General features: G+C 36.9%; 1 protein-coding gene across 6 annotated transcripts in view; it reads right to left on the bottom strand.

Annotated features, from left to right (window-relative positions):
• The window catches only part of jade1 (jade family PHD finger 1), a 153237-nt gene that overhangs the window by 58534 nt on the left and 77888 nt on the right, over positions 1-16815 (bottom strand). For all 6 annotated transcript variants that reach the window (XM_039751697.1, XM_039751692.1, XM_039751693.1 and 3 more), the window contains exons 5-7: positions 16007-16164; positions 4975-5165; positions 3205-3416 (exon numbers count right to left, since the gene is read on the bottom strand). In XM_039751697.1, the coding sequence (XP_039607631.1) occupies positions 3205-3416; positions 4975-5165; positions 16007-16164 (561 nt within the window). The remainder of the gene's footprint in view (positions 1-3204; positions 3417-4974; positions 5166-16006; positions 16165-16815) is intronic.

A 16815-nucleotide genomic window follows, 5' to 3' on the forward strand; every position in this document is an offset into this window, starting at 1 on the left:
GTAAAACATACAAAATACACAAAATAAAGAAATTAAAATTTTGCCTGAGTACAATTAATTTAATCAATACAGGTAAAGTTCCATTACAATGAATATCTTCACAACGAAATGTTCATTACAACAAAGTATTTTTATGGTCCCGAGTCTGGACACGAGTCTATAGAAATAAGTACATTCAGCAAATACTTTCATTACAGAAAGTGTCCAAAAGACCTTGGAATGTTTGAAATGAATCATCCAGCTGTTAGTTCTGTGGTCATAACTCAGTTGTGTACAACGATCCCCAAACAGAAACATTGTAAAAAAAAATTTCTAACTTTCCTCATACTGTTTTTTGCCGTTTTTGTTTTCAGTGGTTTTCATTGATACCTCTAGCTTATTGCTCGTCAACATTTAAAAAACATCCATTGGAATTTAATTCATTGTCACCCTCCTATAGAAACGGCAGACACGAAAGAAAATAAAAGCTCATATTAGAAAGAAAGAAAAAAAAAAAAAAACTTAATTTTTGCAGGTCTCGACTGCGGCAAAAAGAAAAAAGATGTTGCCAGTGAATTTGGAATTTCACCATCAACTTTCTTTAAAGACCGAGCCAAAAAAGAAAAATCTCGGGTTGCAAATGTATGCAATCTGCTGCATTTGAAGACGCCGAAAAAGCAGCTTTTATGTGGTTCAGCAATGCTCGTTCAAGAAATATTCCTGTTAATGTGGCACTCAATTTAAGAATATGTGAGGTTTCTAAACTCTCTAGGGACCTCCCCCAGCTGGACAACACGTCTTCTGTGGAAGACTGTTTATCTGTTGCCGGGGCAACAGCAGGCTCACAGTTCTGATGCGGCTTGGCACTGAAGCAAGCAGAAAAGATCTCGATGGGTGATGCAAGGTGCACTGTAAATGAAAGGAACAATATTACTTGGTCACTAACCTGGCCATGACCCTGCTTGTTTGCTGTGTCTATTTATAGGAGATTGGCAGATCACACTAGAATAAATAACCCTGCTGTTACTGTTTTTAAGCTGAATAAAGCTGGTTTTGCTCAAGTACTGAGACTCAGCCTCGTGTTTTGATGTGTAAGAACTGGGACTTATAGCGCACCCACGATTTTTTAGGATTCACTTCTGTAGCGCTTCACTGCAGCGCTGTCAGCCTGCTGTTTGCCCTGCCCTGGCAACGGACAAACAATCCTCCACAGACGCGGCAATCGCACTTCGGGATGCACGTCAGCGTGACCTTCCCGTTGGGAGGAACGGGGGAAATCCCAAAACAGTTCAGAAACCTCACAATATGAAGAATAGAATGATTGGCACCCTGAAAGTGTATTATCGCAAGGAAATACTGAGAAAAATTCTCATCAGCATAACTTGTAGACAGGAGAAGATAAAAATGAACATGAAAGAAGCTACTAAAATGAATGTAAACGCCTGGACGCAAGTTAAAGAGAGCACTATAGCAACAAATAAAGAATCTTGTTAAAATGTAATTTTCCTTAAAACAAAATATTTTTTAGGTCCCTGGCAGTTCGTTGTAATGGTATTTTACCTGTATTCAAAAATCTTGCACTCAAAATGGCACATGGCTTACTTCCAAAAAAAGGACAATAGCAACATTTCACAAAAGTGGATATAAAACAATGAATATATCCGGGCAAAGAAAAATAAAAATTAAGAAATGCTATTTTCCAAGGGTCATGCAAGCCTCCAAGAACTTTTGCAGGCACCAGAATCACATCTCTACACTCCCAGAGCACACTCTACAACAGCTTGTGTGTTTTAGCTCATTTAAGCCACGGTTTGGTGGCTCAACACTGGGGTTACCAGATATTCGCCTTAGTCAGTAGGTGGGCCTCTCTGCCAATGTCTTAAATAGGATTGAGTCTTCAACTTAACAGGTAGATTGTTTTCTCCAATCCATCTGGAGTTTTTTTTTTTTTCTGTCCCCCCTGGCCATTGGACCTTACTTTATTCTTCATTACTTAGTATTGACTAATCTTATGTTTGCTTTTTATAAACTTTTTTTTTTCTTCATCTTGTAAAGCACTTTGAGCTACATCATTTCTATGAAAATGTGCTATATAAATATACGTTGTCAGTATTCATGAAAAGGATGCCTGGTCTCCCAGTTACCAGCCACCACCAAACACACTATTCCTTGACATTTAACACACACCAGTCTTAGAAGTATTGCTCGGCCTTAATATCAAGTAAAAAGTCCATGAAGGTTGGTTGCATATCACGTGGACATTTAGCACCAAGAACCCTTTTCAACAGGTATGGATGATTTAACCAAGTACTTAAAGCTTTTTGGAAAAACACCCCTGAGCAGTACCCTGGAGGACAAAGGCCTAAAAATGCAGATTGTATAGGATGGTACTTTTTTTACTCCTACCTGCCAGCTCATTCAAAGAGAGAGAACTAGAAGTACATATCGGAGACATAGAAGATTTGCAAGATAAAGGACATTACAAGTCTTGGTATTTTTTTTTTTTTTTTATCTAGCTTACTAACCACAAAAATAACGATAACTGATAAACTTGGCTAATGATATACATATTACTCAAGAAAACAAGGCTCATTTTTCTCTATCATAATAAAAAAAATCCTGGGACAAGACGTGAATTTTACAGAGATACTTTCACATCCCGCAAGACGAGACTTTGTGCCAAGAGAGTTAGCCATTCACGGGGCCAGAAATAAAAGAAAGAGTAGATCGCAAAGTAGAGCGCCGTAAAGAATTTAATAACGTTGGAGCAATATACATGCAGAGCAGGTTAGAAATAATGAAAGTAATAAAATTTGAAAGTCGCAAACTAACAAAATTATTACTCAGTAAAATACTGGAACAACGAAAAAAGATCAAATATGTTGTTCGGATTTAAAGTTTAAGTTGGAGACTTGTAGACTGTCTAATTCGCATTGCCATCAGGGAAAAGTGGTGTTTCTTCCCAATGAATAGGTGTAGCTGCAAGAATTAAGAGATTTGTTGTTAGGTGAAAGTGAAATCCATGTACGCAAGCGGCAGAGATGCAAAGTGGCTGGCGCGTAGTGCAGGCCAGGGGGTTGACAAGTGGTCTTCCCCAAAAAAAAAAACCCCATTCAATGAAGTCACACCCGAGTGGCATTGATGACATACTGATTTTACTTCTTACTTAAAACACCTATATATAACTTAAATGTGTCAAAATAATTTATACACATATAAACATACCTGATGAACACAAATGTTACATTTATCACAGAAAACCATTTCATTTCCATCTTCCCCATCTGGAGACTGGCAAACATCACAAACGACATCTTCATCATATTCAATACCAAGCCCTTCTTGAGTCTCAATAGCATGATTCATGTTGTCATAACAACACCTCTCAAATTCTTCCATCACTCTCTCCATGGTAAGTTCATCTATTTTTGGCATACCTGTTGAATTAAATACAGGTACTTATTTTACACTTTATACCACTATAAGCAGTAAACTTCAAACTGTGTCCTGACAGAGAAAAAAGGACCAACACATTTACAAGGGCTATTTAAAAAAAAATTACATATAATAACCACTTTTATTTTGTTTACAATATCGACCTATTAATTTTCTAACTCAAACCAATTTAGGGTTAGAAGAGCATATCCTGGCAGCACTGGATGCAAAAAAGGACAAACTTTAAATGGGACGGCAAGTTACCGAAAGGCACGTCATGCAAATGATTCTCACGCTCAATAAGCCAAATTAGAGTGACCAATTAATATACTGTAGTAAGTATGTCCCATTCAATATATAGCATGGGAACTTTGTGTCATTTCCATCTTAGTACAACTAAAATGTCTTGGGTCAGTCATGTTCAATGACAAAATTCAGGCCAATAATTCAAATTCAACTATATAATTGTATTAAAATATGCTTGTGATGCTTTTGAGCATTTTGGAAATGAAGCACTTTTACTTTTTCTTATGTTTTGTCATTCTCATTAGTTGGAGCATAATCTAAGCTTTGGACTTGTAAGACAACAGGGCAGGAACTTTGCTTGTTCTTTTTCTGATTGACCCTAATCCTCACACACAAAATCCATAATTGAGTACTTTGAAGGCTGACAATGAAATTTCCAGGTAAGACTCAATGACAATGTAACACAAAAATATGGACACAACAAAGAAAAATATATAGTATTAACTGGAAATATGGACGTTGATTACATTTAGTGCTACAAAAAAAAAAAAAAAAAACACATTAAAACAAAAGAAACATCTAACAGAACAAGCTGCAGATTTAAGTCAAAGTTTCTTTTATACATGATCAACATTTCATCTCATTTTTAATAACGCTTTACAGATTGTGGGAAACAGCCCGGACACTGACAGGTAGACATGGTTTTATCACCCAACACACGTTTATTTACAATAATTTACAATAAAGTGCACAACCCAGTGCCAGCACCAATCACCCTCAGTCCAGGCCCTCTCACACACAATGCCTCTCTTCGCCGCCTCCACTACTATCCTCCAAAACCCTGTCCACTTCCACCCGACTCCAGCCTTTGAATGGAGGGAGGCAGCCCCTTTTATAATCACCCGGATGTACTCCAGGTGCCTCCCGATGAACTTCCGCTGGCCCTTCCTGGTGTGCCTGAAGTACCGGCTGCGCACCCAGAAGCACTCCGGGTGTCCCTGGTCTTCTTCCCCCCAGCACTTCTGGGTGTAGTGGAAGTGCTGAGGGCCAGGGCTCTTCAGGCATCCGGGCACCCCCTGGTGATATCCACGAGCCCCTATAGGGTTGAGCTTTCAAGCTCTGTTCCCGTGGTCCCCATACCATCTGGGGCAGCTGCCCTCTCATGGTCTGATGGAGGCGTAGTCCCTCTTCCGGTTCTTCTGGGTGTCCCGGCTGGGTACCACCCCCAGCCGCTTGCCACAAGATCAAAATAATTTCAAATTAAAATGTGAATAATTTCTAAAATATTAAAAATGTATTTAATAATTTTCATACCCATATCTTCAAACTCTTCATTGATCAACTCTAGCCATGCAGCATCCATTTCATTGAGATCATAGCGGCACATGCTGTCTGCTAAAGTCCGGATATCAACATAACCTAATTCAGGAGGCTCAGAACCTGGTGAGCGTATGTATTTTCTTGGCCTGGTAAACATGACTGCTTTCTCCTTTTCGGCTAGAGTTCTGTTGAGAAACATTAAAAACATTTAAATAGAAAAAACTGCCAATGCCTAGACAGAAAAAAAAACATTACAGCATCTTTTCAGGGGTTTTCAAATGAAAACATTTAAGAACACTTAACCATTTACTAAATGAAATTAAAAAAATTTTCCTGCTTATACTTATAGTGGTCAAGTAGGTCTCCAAATTTTAACATGTCTGTACTGAATCGGGCTTTATATATTGTGACAGACGACCAGGGACCTTGCCCCACCGGGACGCCTGGAGAGCAAAAGGTATGGAAGAGGGGCAATTTCTTCCCTGAGTCGCAAGTGGGCAGCCCTCCAGAATGGGGGGCCATGGATGGTTCTGGAGCCATGGACTGCAGGAATGTCATCAGGAAGCACATGGAGCATATCCGGGTGCATTATAAAAGGGGCCGCCTCACTCCATTCGAGGAGCTGGAGTCAGGAGGCAGAGAACACAGCTTGCAGGAGAGGCGTGGAGGCAGCAGAGGAGATAACAGGAAAATGAAAAGAATAAAGAAGAAAAAAAGGACTAAGTTGTTTATGGTGCATTGGGCTGTGTGAACTGTAAAATAAAAGCGTGTGCTTTGATCAGTGTGCCTCCAGCGTCTGTCTGTGTTGGGTTATTGTCACAATATCTAAACTACTACTTCTGCTAACAAAATTTAATTCCCAAAAAGAGAGAAACAATATTCAAATGAATAAATCAATGCATGTGAAAGAAACACACTAAGGGTTATAAAAGAAGGGAAGTAAATTAATTTGCTAAGAGCTACATAAGTACACTTTGCTTCTTAAGACATACAGATATTGAAAAGGCTCTATCTTCAATATTCAAAGATAAATTTTAGATTTTATGAACTTGATTAAAATGATTTTTTAAAATTTGTTAAACGACTTTAATTAAAATAAGGCATTTCTACATTTCAACCAAAGAAAATGCTAATGACACAAAAAAAAAAAAAAAAGAAAGAAAAGTTGGAGAGGCATTTCCTCATTTTCTAAACCTGTTCATTCTAAGTTAGTTGGAGTCTATCCTGTACTAGAAGTATAAAACAACTGCTCACAATTCTGTAGAAAAAAAAACATGCATTGGGAACAAAGTAAATGAATTAATTTCACAAAAGCAATTTTGCATGTGAAAAAGTACACCCCATGAGAGTTTTTTGACTTTTGTAACATACAAGTATGTTTACGTATTAAGACTTGATCTTCATTTTAAAAAGTACCTATAGATAAATGTAATGTAGCCAAACAGCATGCCACATTTACATTTTGCAAGCCATTTTACATGCTTACTTAATGCTCACTCAGTCACAACTACAGTGGGCCAAGGAACAAGTCACCCATCTCTGTTTATTTAAGCTCTATTACAAACCCTTGTATGTAACTATGCAAGAATAAGGGAGTTGTTTCCATGCACCTCCTGTACACCTTTCAGCAAGTGACCACATACTCAAATTTCCAACGGACCTGCTCAATTTATTTATTTTTTACTGTATATTCATACAGTGTAAATATAATTGTGTGATACCCTGGGGCCTATGGAGCGGTTATCCTTATCTTTTTTTTCCCCTATTAATCACCATAATGTTACAATTTTTCTCTTAGGGAAGAATTGTATTTTTTTGGCTTGAAAAATACATATTAAATCTGATCTTTCTACTGTAAAACATGCAAAACCCTAAAAGTACAAAGTCAGCAGTGTAGAAATACTGTATATGCTGTCAAAATGTGTTTGTGTGGTATATCTTGAAGCATGGTGAAGTACACAATCCAACATCTCAGTAGGTATAACAGTAGCTTTTGAACAGCACACTGTACATGTGCAACCGACATAAATGCCACTTTCGGATTCATCAAAATCACTTTCGATTTCACTGTCCATTTCAATCTCACTGTGTGAGGACAGATTCACTTCGTCATCACTGCGTATATCAGTGTCAAAATCGTGCAACACCTGGGTTGTGGAAAAACGTTTCTTACGAGACGCCATTATGAGGCTAGCAGAGGACATGTCTGCATCGTTGCCTGGGTAATTCTCAGGCCTGTCGCTTATGCAAGACATGCCTATTTCAATTCATAAGCAATGAATGCTCTGCACGAACACTGTTGGCATTTTTACAGCCAGAGTAATCCTTGGGTCTAACATCAATACAGTTACTCGAATGATTTTCAAAACCAACACTTTTAGCACTGTTTTTACAGCCTACTCCAGGAAAATGTAATAGCAAATTACACCTAAAATTACACTGCCATTGACTTTCTGCTGGTAATTAATTACAGACAGACAGATAACACTCTGCTTTACCAGGTATTTTCCCTTGGGGACAAATAATATTTTCAACTACAATACTATTGCATAACTCCTTCCATCCATCAATGTTCGAGCCCACTTGTCCAAGTTAGGGAAGCATGGAGTCAGTAAAGCTACAATTTATACATTATAATAAAATACCCGCGCTTTGCAGCGGAGAAGTAGTGTGTTAAAGAAGTTATGGGAAAAAAAAATAAATAAATTTTAAAAACAACAACAACAACATGATTGTCAATGTTATTGTTTTGTCACTGTTATGAGTGTTGCTGTCATCAAGGATTTGATTATCATTATTTCTTTCAATCAGGTTCGTATTTGGAGGACGTGTTGTGTTCAAATTACATTCCGTGTTTGTCAACCGTTGTAAAGATAACAGGTTTCATTCATCAAGTGTTGACTACCCAAATCGCGACTTGTGATTCTAAGATGTTTAACAGGCATTCCCGGTATTAAGTGAATATTTAGCGGCAGCGTGTCTATGACCTTGTGGAATCTCTTGCGAGTATTTAGCGACAGCATCTTGTAACGGTTGTCACATTTTTTTTTTTTTTTTATTGTGTGCTTTTAACGGTTTCTGCCGCATGCATTCTTTTAGAGATTATGTCCCAGTAATTAACTGTCTGTGGGATATCTCTTTAAGAAGAATTGGGGGCCAAACTAGGCCTGTGGGTCCTTCCTAACGTACCATGGTGTGATGCAAGGGGAACCGACTGTAAAAAGGCAAGGCAGCATGTATTTTGAAGGAAAAGGGAGAAGAGAGAGGAGCGGAAAAATGAGAAGGAAAACTTTAAATAAACAGTTGGGAAGGTGAATGGAAAGAAGCAGCCAGCAGTAAAGCAAGGAAGACTCCGTAATAAGGACAGTTGGGTGCACGGAGAAGGTCTGCCTGCTAACCTAAAAGGGATATTTGGAGCTCACGGCTTACTTGTCTGTTGTAGAGCGGGTGTCGGCCACGGATGGACGCTAACGCCGACTCACCCAAGTGAGACGGACTTCATTCATCAATAAAGGAACTGTCGCCGAGCCGGTGAGATCGCTTCTTTACATGTAAATTAAGTAAACGTGTCCGCAGCACACATCAGGACTGGTCACTGGATTCACTGCAGACTTCCCAGGCCGTGTAATTCTAAACTTTTAAAACAAAGCTCAGATAAAGGACTGGGGAATGTGTGGGGATTGTTTGTGTCTGGGTGTCTAATTTATATGTGTACATAGTTGTAATATAGGTTAAGTACATGAATATTTTTGCGCCATTTATAAATAAGATATTCATTCCATTTCTTTACCTTGCTTTCTTTCCTGCAGGAGTTGTATAGTTATTGTACTGTAGATTAGTTAAGGATTGTTTAAAGGGTGTTTAATGTTTTTGACTTATAACATATATACTTATATATATATATATATATATATATATATATATATATATATATATATATATATATATATATATATATATATATACATATATATATATATATTACATTTATATATATATATATTATTTATATATAATTATTATATATATATACATATATATACACACATATATATACATATATATACATACATACATTTTTTTTTTTTTTTGATTGTTTAAAGAATTGTTGGGGTGATTATTTCCTTTTCTCCTATAAATTCACAAAATCCAACTACAGCAGAGGATATCAAATTGGGACTAAGGTTCTGTCGGTTTCTGATCCTAATAGAATTCATTTTCCTCAGAGTAGGAGATGTGTGTGTGTGTGTGGTGGGCTCCTCATTCAACTTAAGAACTCGCTACAGTCTCTATTAAGTTGTGGATTTGCCTGTGAGTATTTAGCGAAAGCATGTCTATTAACTTGTGAATTTTTCTGCGAGTATTTGGCGGCAGCGTCACGAAGTTGTTTCAGTCTAGCTGCATCAGAAAATGTACCACGACGTCCAACACACCTTTTTACTGTTTTCTCACAGCTTAGATTGCTGCTGATGGATGGCCTTATATGGGCAGGCAGTCAATTACGTGGGAGGTGTGGTGATGGGGGACGCAACTCCTCCTCACACAGCAACCAAGCTGCAGGCTATGGCTGTACATATGTACGTAAGTAGGTTTCAGTTATGACCGTTGCGCATAGAATTTCGAAATGAAATCTGCTTAACTTTTGTAAGTAACCTGTAAGGATTGAGCCCGCCAAATTTCAGCCTTCTACCTACACAGGAAGTTGGAGAATTAGTGATGAGTGAGTCAGTCAGTGAGGGCTTTGCCTTTTATTAGTATAGATAACAATATACTGAAAAGGACGCATTGCAAAGTTTAATAATGATTTGTGCACTAGTTGGCTCCTTAGGTATAATTATTAATATATTACTTAGGTATATATTAATTGTATATACTGTGTATTTACATAACTATAAATTATGTACTATACGCATTTATTAAAAGGTGGAAAACTTCACATTATTCAGTCAAGCAACTACCAATGCTATTGCGGTGGATTAAACATCTTTTTACACTCCTGCTGAATCTGTTTAAGCTTTTGCCACTTATCAGGAGTATATACCCAAAAGATGCTATCAAAGATGAGCAGAACATATGCAAAGACACACATTTTTATTTTGTCAGTGGCAAGAAGCAGCATCTATACATTTGTGTAAATGCTATGAAAAACAAAATACCTGCAAAAAAGCATAGCCAGAGTCAGCTAAACATTAATAAACTTTGTAAAATGATACTGCACACACTAAAGGTTGGGCAGAGGGGAAAAAAGCCAATTCAGGTGCAAACCATAATTCTTGAGGTCTTCAATTTTTGCATCAACAGGTTATTAAAATCTATACTAATAAACGGCAAAGCCCTGGACTGACTGACTAATCACTATTTCTCCAACTTCCCGTGTAGGTAGAAGGCTGAAATTTGGTAGGGTTATTCCTTACAAAAGTTGGGCAGGTTTCATATCGAAATTCTACGCGTAATGGTCATAACTGGAAGCTGTTTTTCTCCATTTACTGTAATGGAGATGAGCTTGAAACCCGTGGGGGCGGAGTTTCGTTTGACATCATCACGCCTTCCACGTAATCACGCAGTACGTAGAAAACCAGGAAGAGGCCCAAAAAGCACTGAAGAAAACATGCATTATATAATTGAGAAGGCAGCGAAACGATAAGAAGCGAGCGAGTGACATATACAACCATATTCATGAGTTCTGCTACTTCGGAAACAAAGCACGACGTAAACCTAAACTTTAAATTAAGTTCATAGACAGGCTGCCGCTGGCGTTTGTAATTTAGTGCCTACCCATATAAGGCCGTCAGTTAGCGGCAATTCAATAGCAAACTGCCACGGGTAAATATTCACGGGTGAAGGACTGTGCTTATGCAGAGGAAGATGAGATGGTCAGGGTGGTGTTTGGCACAAACTCAGCGAAACTGCGAGAAAGTTTTAAGTGCGGGACTTCGGTAACATTAGATACAGCCATGGACATAGCACGACATGGCACCAGCACAGCTGGGAAACTTCGATGCATGTACACCGAGCGGCTCACGTGAACTGACGCAGTGCACAGACAAAAAGCAACAGTTCCAAAGAGCGCTGAACAAAAAAACGAATTACACAATTGAAAAGGCAGCAAAAATATACAAGCATATTCATAAATGTAGCTACCGTGGAAACAAAGCACACGGTGGAAAAAGTCAATGTCCCGCTAAAGGAAGACAGTGTAAAAAAAACCTGTGCATGCAGTGTGTCGGGTCTCAGATAAAGAAGACGAACGGTTTATTGATGGAGTAAGAAACGAATCGATGAATGAAACCTGTCATCTTTACAACGATTGACAAACACGGAATGTAACTTGAACACAACACATCCTACTAATACAAACCTGATTGAAAGAAATAATGATAATCAAATCCTTGATGACAGCAACACTCAGTAAAACTCACAAAACAATTACTGTATATTGACAGTCATGTTACGTTATTTTTAAAATGTTCCCTTTTCTTTTTCATAGCTTCTTTAACACACTACTTCTCCGCTGCGATACGCGGGTATGTGTATCTCTCTCTCTCTTATATATCTATATCTATATATATATCTACCTACATACACACCGATCTACATACTCGAATAATGGATACTTTATTCGCCATCAATGATTGTTTTGGTAAAGCCATACTCAGTGTATTCATTAGATGAACGGTAAAAAAGTAAGAGCAAGGGGAGAATGACTTATTGAGGCATGCAGGCTGTAGTGCGCGTTTACTCTATCTGAATTGCGCAATCACATTTGAAAAAATATATCTTTTCAAGTTCTATTTAGTCCATATGTGTCAAACTCAAGGGCCGCGGGCCACATCCGCCCGGCATGTACTTATATCCGCCCAGAGATCATTTTATATACTGTATTATTGTTATTAATGGCCCGGGTATATGAAGCGCTGGTAACACAATAAACTACAGATCCCATAATGCAGCGCTTCAGCTGCCTTGCTGAACACTTACCGCGTTAATCAAGTCTAGCTTATGATGCTGCAAGTTATTGCGAAGCTAACTCACACGATGCTGAAGAGAAAATTTGATTCTGAAAATAGAGCCTTTAAAAACCGATGGGAGGCTAAGTATATGTTTACTGAACCCGTGTGTCTCATTTGTGGAGCTAATGTGGCTGTAATTACAGAATTTAATCTAAGACGGCACTATGAGACAAAACATCAGGGTAACCTGAAAGACCTGAATGCAATGCAGAAGATACAGAAAGCAGAAGAATTAAATAAGAATCTGACACTTCAGCGGACGTTTTACCTGTGCACAATCACAAAGTGATTTCAAGTGAAGCTGCTTTTATGGGAGACACAAATGCACCAGTGCAACTTGCCCCACTTTCCCTGTTGCCAAGTAAATGTTGAACCAAGTCGTCACTACGGTGTTCCCAAAATACGCACTTTGCTGATAAACTGAGCGCACCGAGTTTGCACGGCGCTTTGGTGACTTTGAAGAACAAAAAAAGTCTGTCTACATGCGGCTCGAACCTTGTGCATGTTTGGTAGCACATATCTGTGTGAGAAGCTCTTCTCAGTGATAAAGACTAACAAAACAGCACACAGGATTCACCTCACTGAAGAACCCCCAATCCATCATGAGAATCTCCACAACACAGAACCTCACACCAAACATAAACGAACTTGTTGCCAAAAAAAAGATGCCAGGCGTCCAGCTCTAAAATGACATATGAGCAAAGACAACTGAATGATTTGATTTGTTATTGCTGAAAGGAACACATTTTATTTATATTTCCAGGTTTTGTTATGCAGCATGTTCATATTTGAATTTGTATAATTTTGACAGGATATATTTTTATGGAGAGCAAAATATTATAAGTTGTTTAAGGTTTGAGTTGATTTATTCAGGAATAAATATTCCTGTCTGTTTTTACCATTCCTACCAAAGATATTTCTGTCGACTAAATAAAAATTCCTTCTATTTAAAATTTAAATAGAATTTGAACAAATACAATAGTTATATCATAATATCCACGAAGACTTGCACGTAAGAGCGGGAGTTATCCGTTTTAACAAGCAGCGTATTGCACTGATACGAAATAGCTGTGGGTGTATATATGTATATATAGATATAGATATGTGTGTGTGTGTGTTTATGTATTTGTGTGTATATGTATGTGTGTATATGTAGATATATATACGTTTATGTATATATGTGTGTGTATATATATGTGTGTGTGTGTGTGTGTGTGTGTGTGTGTGTGTGTGTGTGTGTGTGTATAAATATATATATGACAGCAACACTCATCACTCACAACAGTGACAAAACAATTACATTGACAATCATGTTACGTTACTTTCAAAATGTTTTTTCTTTTTCATTGCTTCTTTAACACACTACTTCGCTGTGAAGCGCGGGTATTTTGCTATATATATATATTTTAAGGAAGTCAATTATACAATGCGTTATTACAGTAATGCATTAGATTTGTCCAAGCAATTTTTTTCATCACACCAATAAAAGTATATACATGTTGCATAATGTAGAACTTATGCTGCTATAATACATATTCTACATTCATTTGTATATCTAGTGAGATTTTGTTGATGGGATGCACTTATGCTGGCAAGATCCTATTTGTATCACAGTAAGTAAGAAAACATGTCAAAAGAGGTTTGCCACTAGGTTCTTGGAGTATCTTATTTCAAAGCTAAAGCAAGGGGTTATTTTGGATTTCAAAGTGTCAATGTACACCTCGACATGAACATGTAAAAATAAAGATATTATGGAAAGACCACTAACATGTACACATCTCACCTGACACCACCCAGAATTAAGTCTGGACAAAGGCAAACTGACTAGACGGCAAACACTAGAACCAACTTTAAACAAAGCTCCTAGTAATGGTCCCAAAGAAAAATATTTGTAACACAGTCCATTGCATATTTTATTTACAAGGATCCCCTTCTGTGGGATTCTGTAGATAATTCTGGTTTCCAGAATTATCAGCCACATCCTGGAACCAAGGTACATATGTCCGACTTCTACAGTAAAGCAGAGCTCAAAATTAATATTTTTTTTTTACAAAATGCTTGGAGATGAATGGCCACACGGCCCGATGACATGCTAAAATCATATCCAATAAATGACAAATGTGGTCTTTAGTTGTGCACAAGAGCCGATTCTAGGTTGGTTTATAATACAAGCTATGAAGCACTTTTTGCTTTAGAGTTATGTATTTGTCCCAAAATACTTTTAATAAAATTCAGATTTTTAAATACATTGCTGGTTCTTAACAGAATACACTTTGTGCTTAAAGTGTATTTATTTGTTAACATACTATACATCTCCAGGGATTTATTTTCTTTCTTTCTCCCCACAAGACAAAATGGTCTTATTTGTAGGTGTGCATAATTTGAATGTTGCAAAGTTTTTTCATTAAGAAAAACATAATGAAGTACTATACTTTTGAGATATTAAAACTTTGATTTAAACGTTTTTGTCTCTATCATCATTATTTTACTCACAGAAAAAAAAATGTCAAAATACTGGAGACACACTGCATCTTTACCAAAAAAGTTTTAAGCAAGAATTAAAATGTCAAAAAATTAATATCAAGTTGTAATATAAATCAAAAGGGCAATCAAATATTGATGAAATATCAAAATTATGAGACCTCCACCAATTCGCACCCCTAATATGTAGTAACAGAATGAAGCAAAGCAGGCAGCCAATCAACTTTCCAAAATGTAAGTTTCATAAATAAACAGCAGCTTCATAAAATTGACTTGGACAGGAATTTATGTAGCACAAGTAAAAAATGTAAGAAATACATACTGTAATTACAGAGAAACAAACGTGTCCATGTCAGATTTATTGAAGTCTTTGTTTGATGTTTAGTGCTGTGGCAGAAACTATACTCTACTTGCTAAAATTTTTCTGAAACAAACATTATTAAATCCAGTTTCACTTAAAGCAAATGTCTGAGGCAAAATAATGTGTCAGGGTTGTGGGGAGGAAACAAGCTCAAATTCAAGAGATACTGTAAAACAACTTGTTAAATGAGATGATACCAATATTAAAAAAATAAAAGACTGTAAAAAATACTTAAGAGGTCAAAAACAAAAAGTAGTATACACTATTATACAATAGTAAAATGACATATAACCATCTCTCTACTTCAGGCTAACACAAGGCACACTTAACGGGAACTATCCTTCTATTAAAATGTACAACTTAAGCAATGTCATGTCTTCACAGGGAATCAAGGTGAAATCAAAATGAAAAAGAGTAACGTGTGCAGATCTAGCACTTTGCCATTTACAGGATAACCTCATTTCCATATGTCTTCGCCAAAAAAAAAAAAAAAATTTAATTCAATAGTTACATCTAATTAATAATGTGGATTGTTTGGTAGCACAAGTATTATTTAAAATGGAAAGGGGAAACCAGGATAGCAGTTCTGTAATACAGTGGTCTCAATTGTAGAGCAGACACTGCTATAGAATCACCTCTTACCATTTAAAAAGATTATATAGCAAGAACAGAAAAAGCCATAGAGTGCAATCACTGCAAAATAGTTATTGTTTAAGATATGTAAAGATAAAACAACACTTGAACATGTAATCATTAACATTACTCATGACCCTGTCTACTACCTTTGAAATGGCATTTGGGCTTTAAAAGCACAAGAGTACATGTGTGTCAGCAAAACAAAGTCTGTTCAGCCAGAATAAAAGGCTCAGTTTGCTTTGTAAAGGAAGCCCGGATGAAATGGCTCCAAATAATTCAATGTTTTAAATATCATTATTTCTAATGGCGTATGTACTGTGCTGGGCATACATTCTAAAGAGCTCTTTAAAAGAACACTTAGAATAGTACAGGAATGTGAACTAAATGAATCTTCTATATACTACTGAAAATATAAAATAAGGCAAAAAGAGATTAATATTACAGAACTAAGATGAAAATGCTTGAAATAAAGATTTTAAAAAGTCCAAAGCAAAAAAAGTAGTAAATGACTAAAACATTCCACTGATACACTACATACCGGACCCCAGGCATAGGGACTGATTCAGGGCTGACTGGAACTTGGACACCTTTTTCCCATTCCTGTCTCCAAGAGTCTGCTAGTATATAGTAATCCTCTGGGTTTAGCTGGTGGGAATCATGAAGCTTCATGGCTGTGATTAGATCAGTTCTGAAAACCTAAAACATACAGTAATGATTACTGAAATGATAACTCATCACTTATTCTTTCATACTGATTTACTTAATACACTAAAAGGAGAGGTTCTTATACTCTAAAAGCAGTAAATGAAGGACACAGTAAAAATAAAGATTCCAGGTAAACAGATTACTATACTTTTCGTACAGTGGCCCAATGGTTCTGAATGAGTGCCCTTGCTACCACCATTCATATGGTGATTTTGTACACAAGTCAGAACTTTTACTAACAATGTCCTTTAATGGAAATAAAAATACATAATGCTTTACTATTTAATTTACAGACAGATACCAATCAAAACACAATTATTTTATCTAGTACAAAACTGCAGAATGCACATCCTTGCTGAATCAAAGTTAAAGGATACCTTGTCTGCTATTGCAATCTACAATGGGGTTTAAGGGTACATAGGTGATAATAAAACCTATAGAACTTACCAAATATGGCCATTTTGAAGCAGTAAAGGTTTTGATTAAAGAAAACAGGAGTTCCGCGTTTATGAGATAACATTGTGATAATGGAAGAACACCAGATTACTTTATCATTAGTTCATAGTACTATTTTCTTGAGATATGGATGTTTCTTGCTCATTTGTCTACTTGCATTGTCCTTCACAGGTGGAGCTAACACAA

Source organism: Polypterus senegalus, chromosome 4, assembly GCF_016835505.1.
Source record: "Polypterus senegalus isolate Bchr_013 chromosome 4, ASM1683550v1, whole genome shotgun sequence".
NCBI lineage: Eukaryota > Metazoa > Chordata > Cladistia > Polypteriformes > Polypteridae > Polypterus > Polypterus senegalus.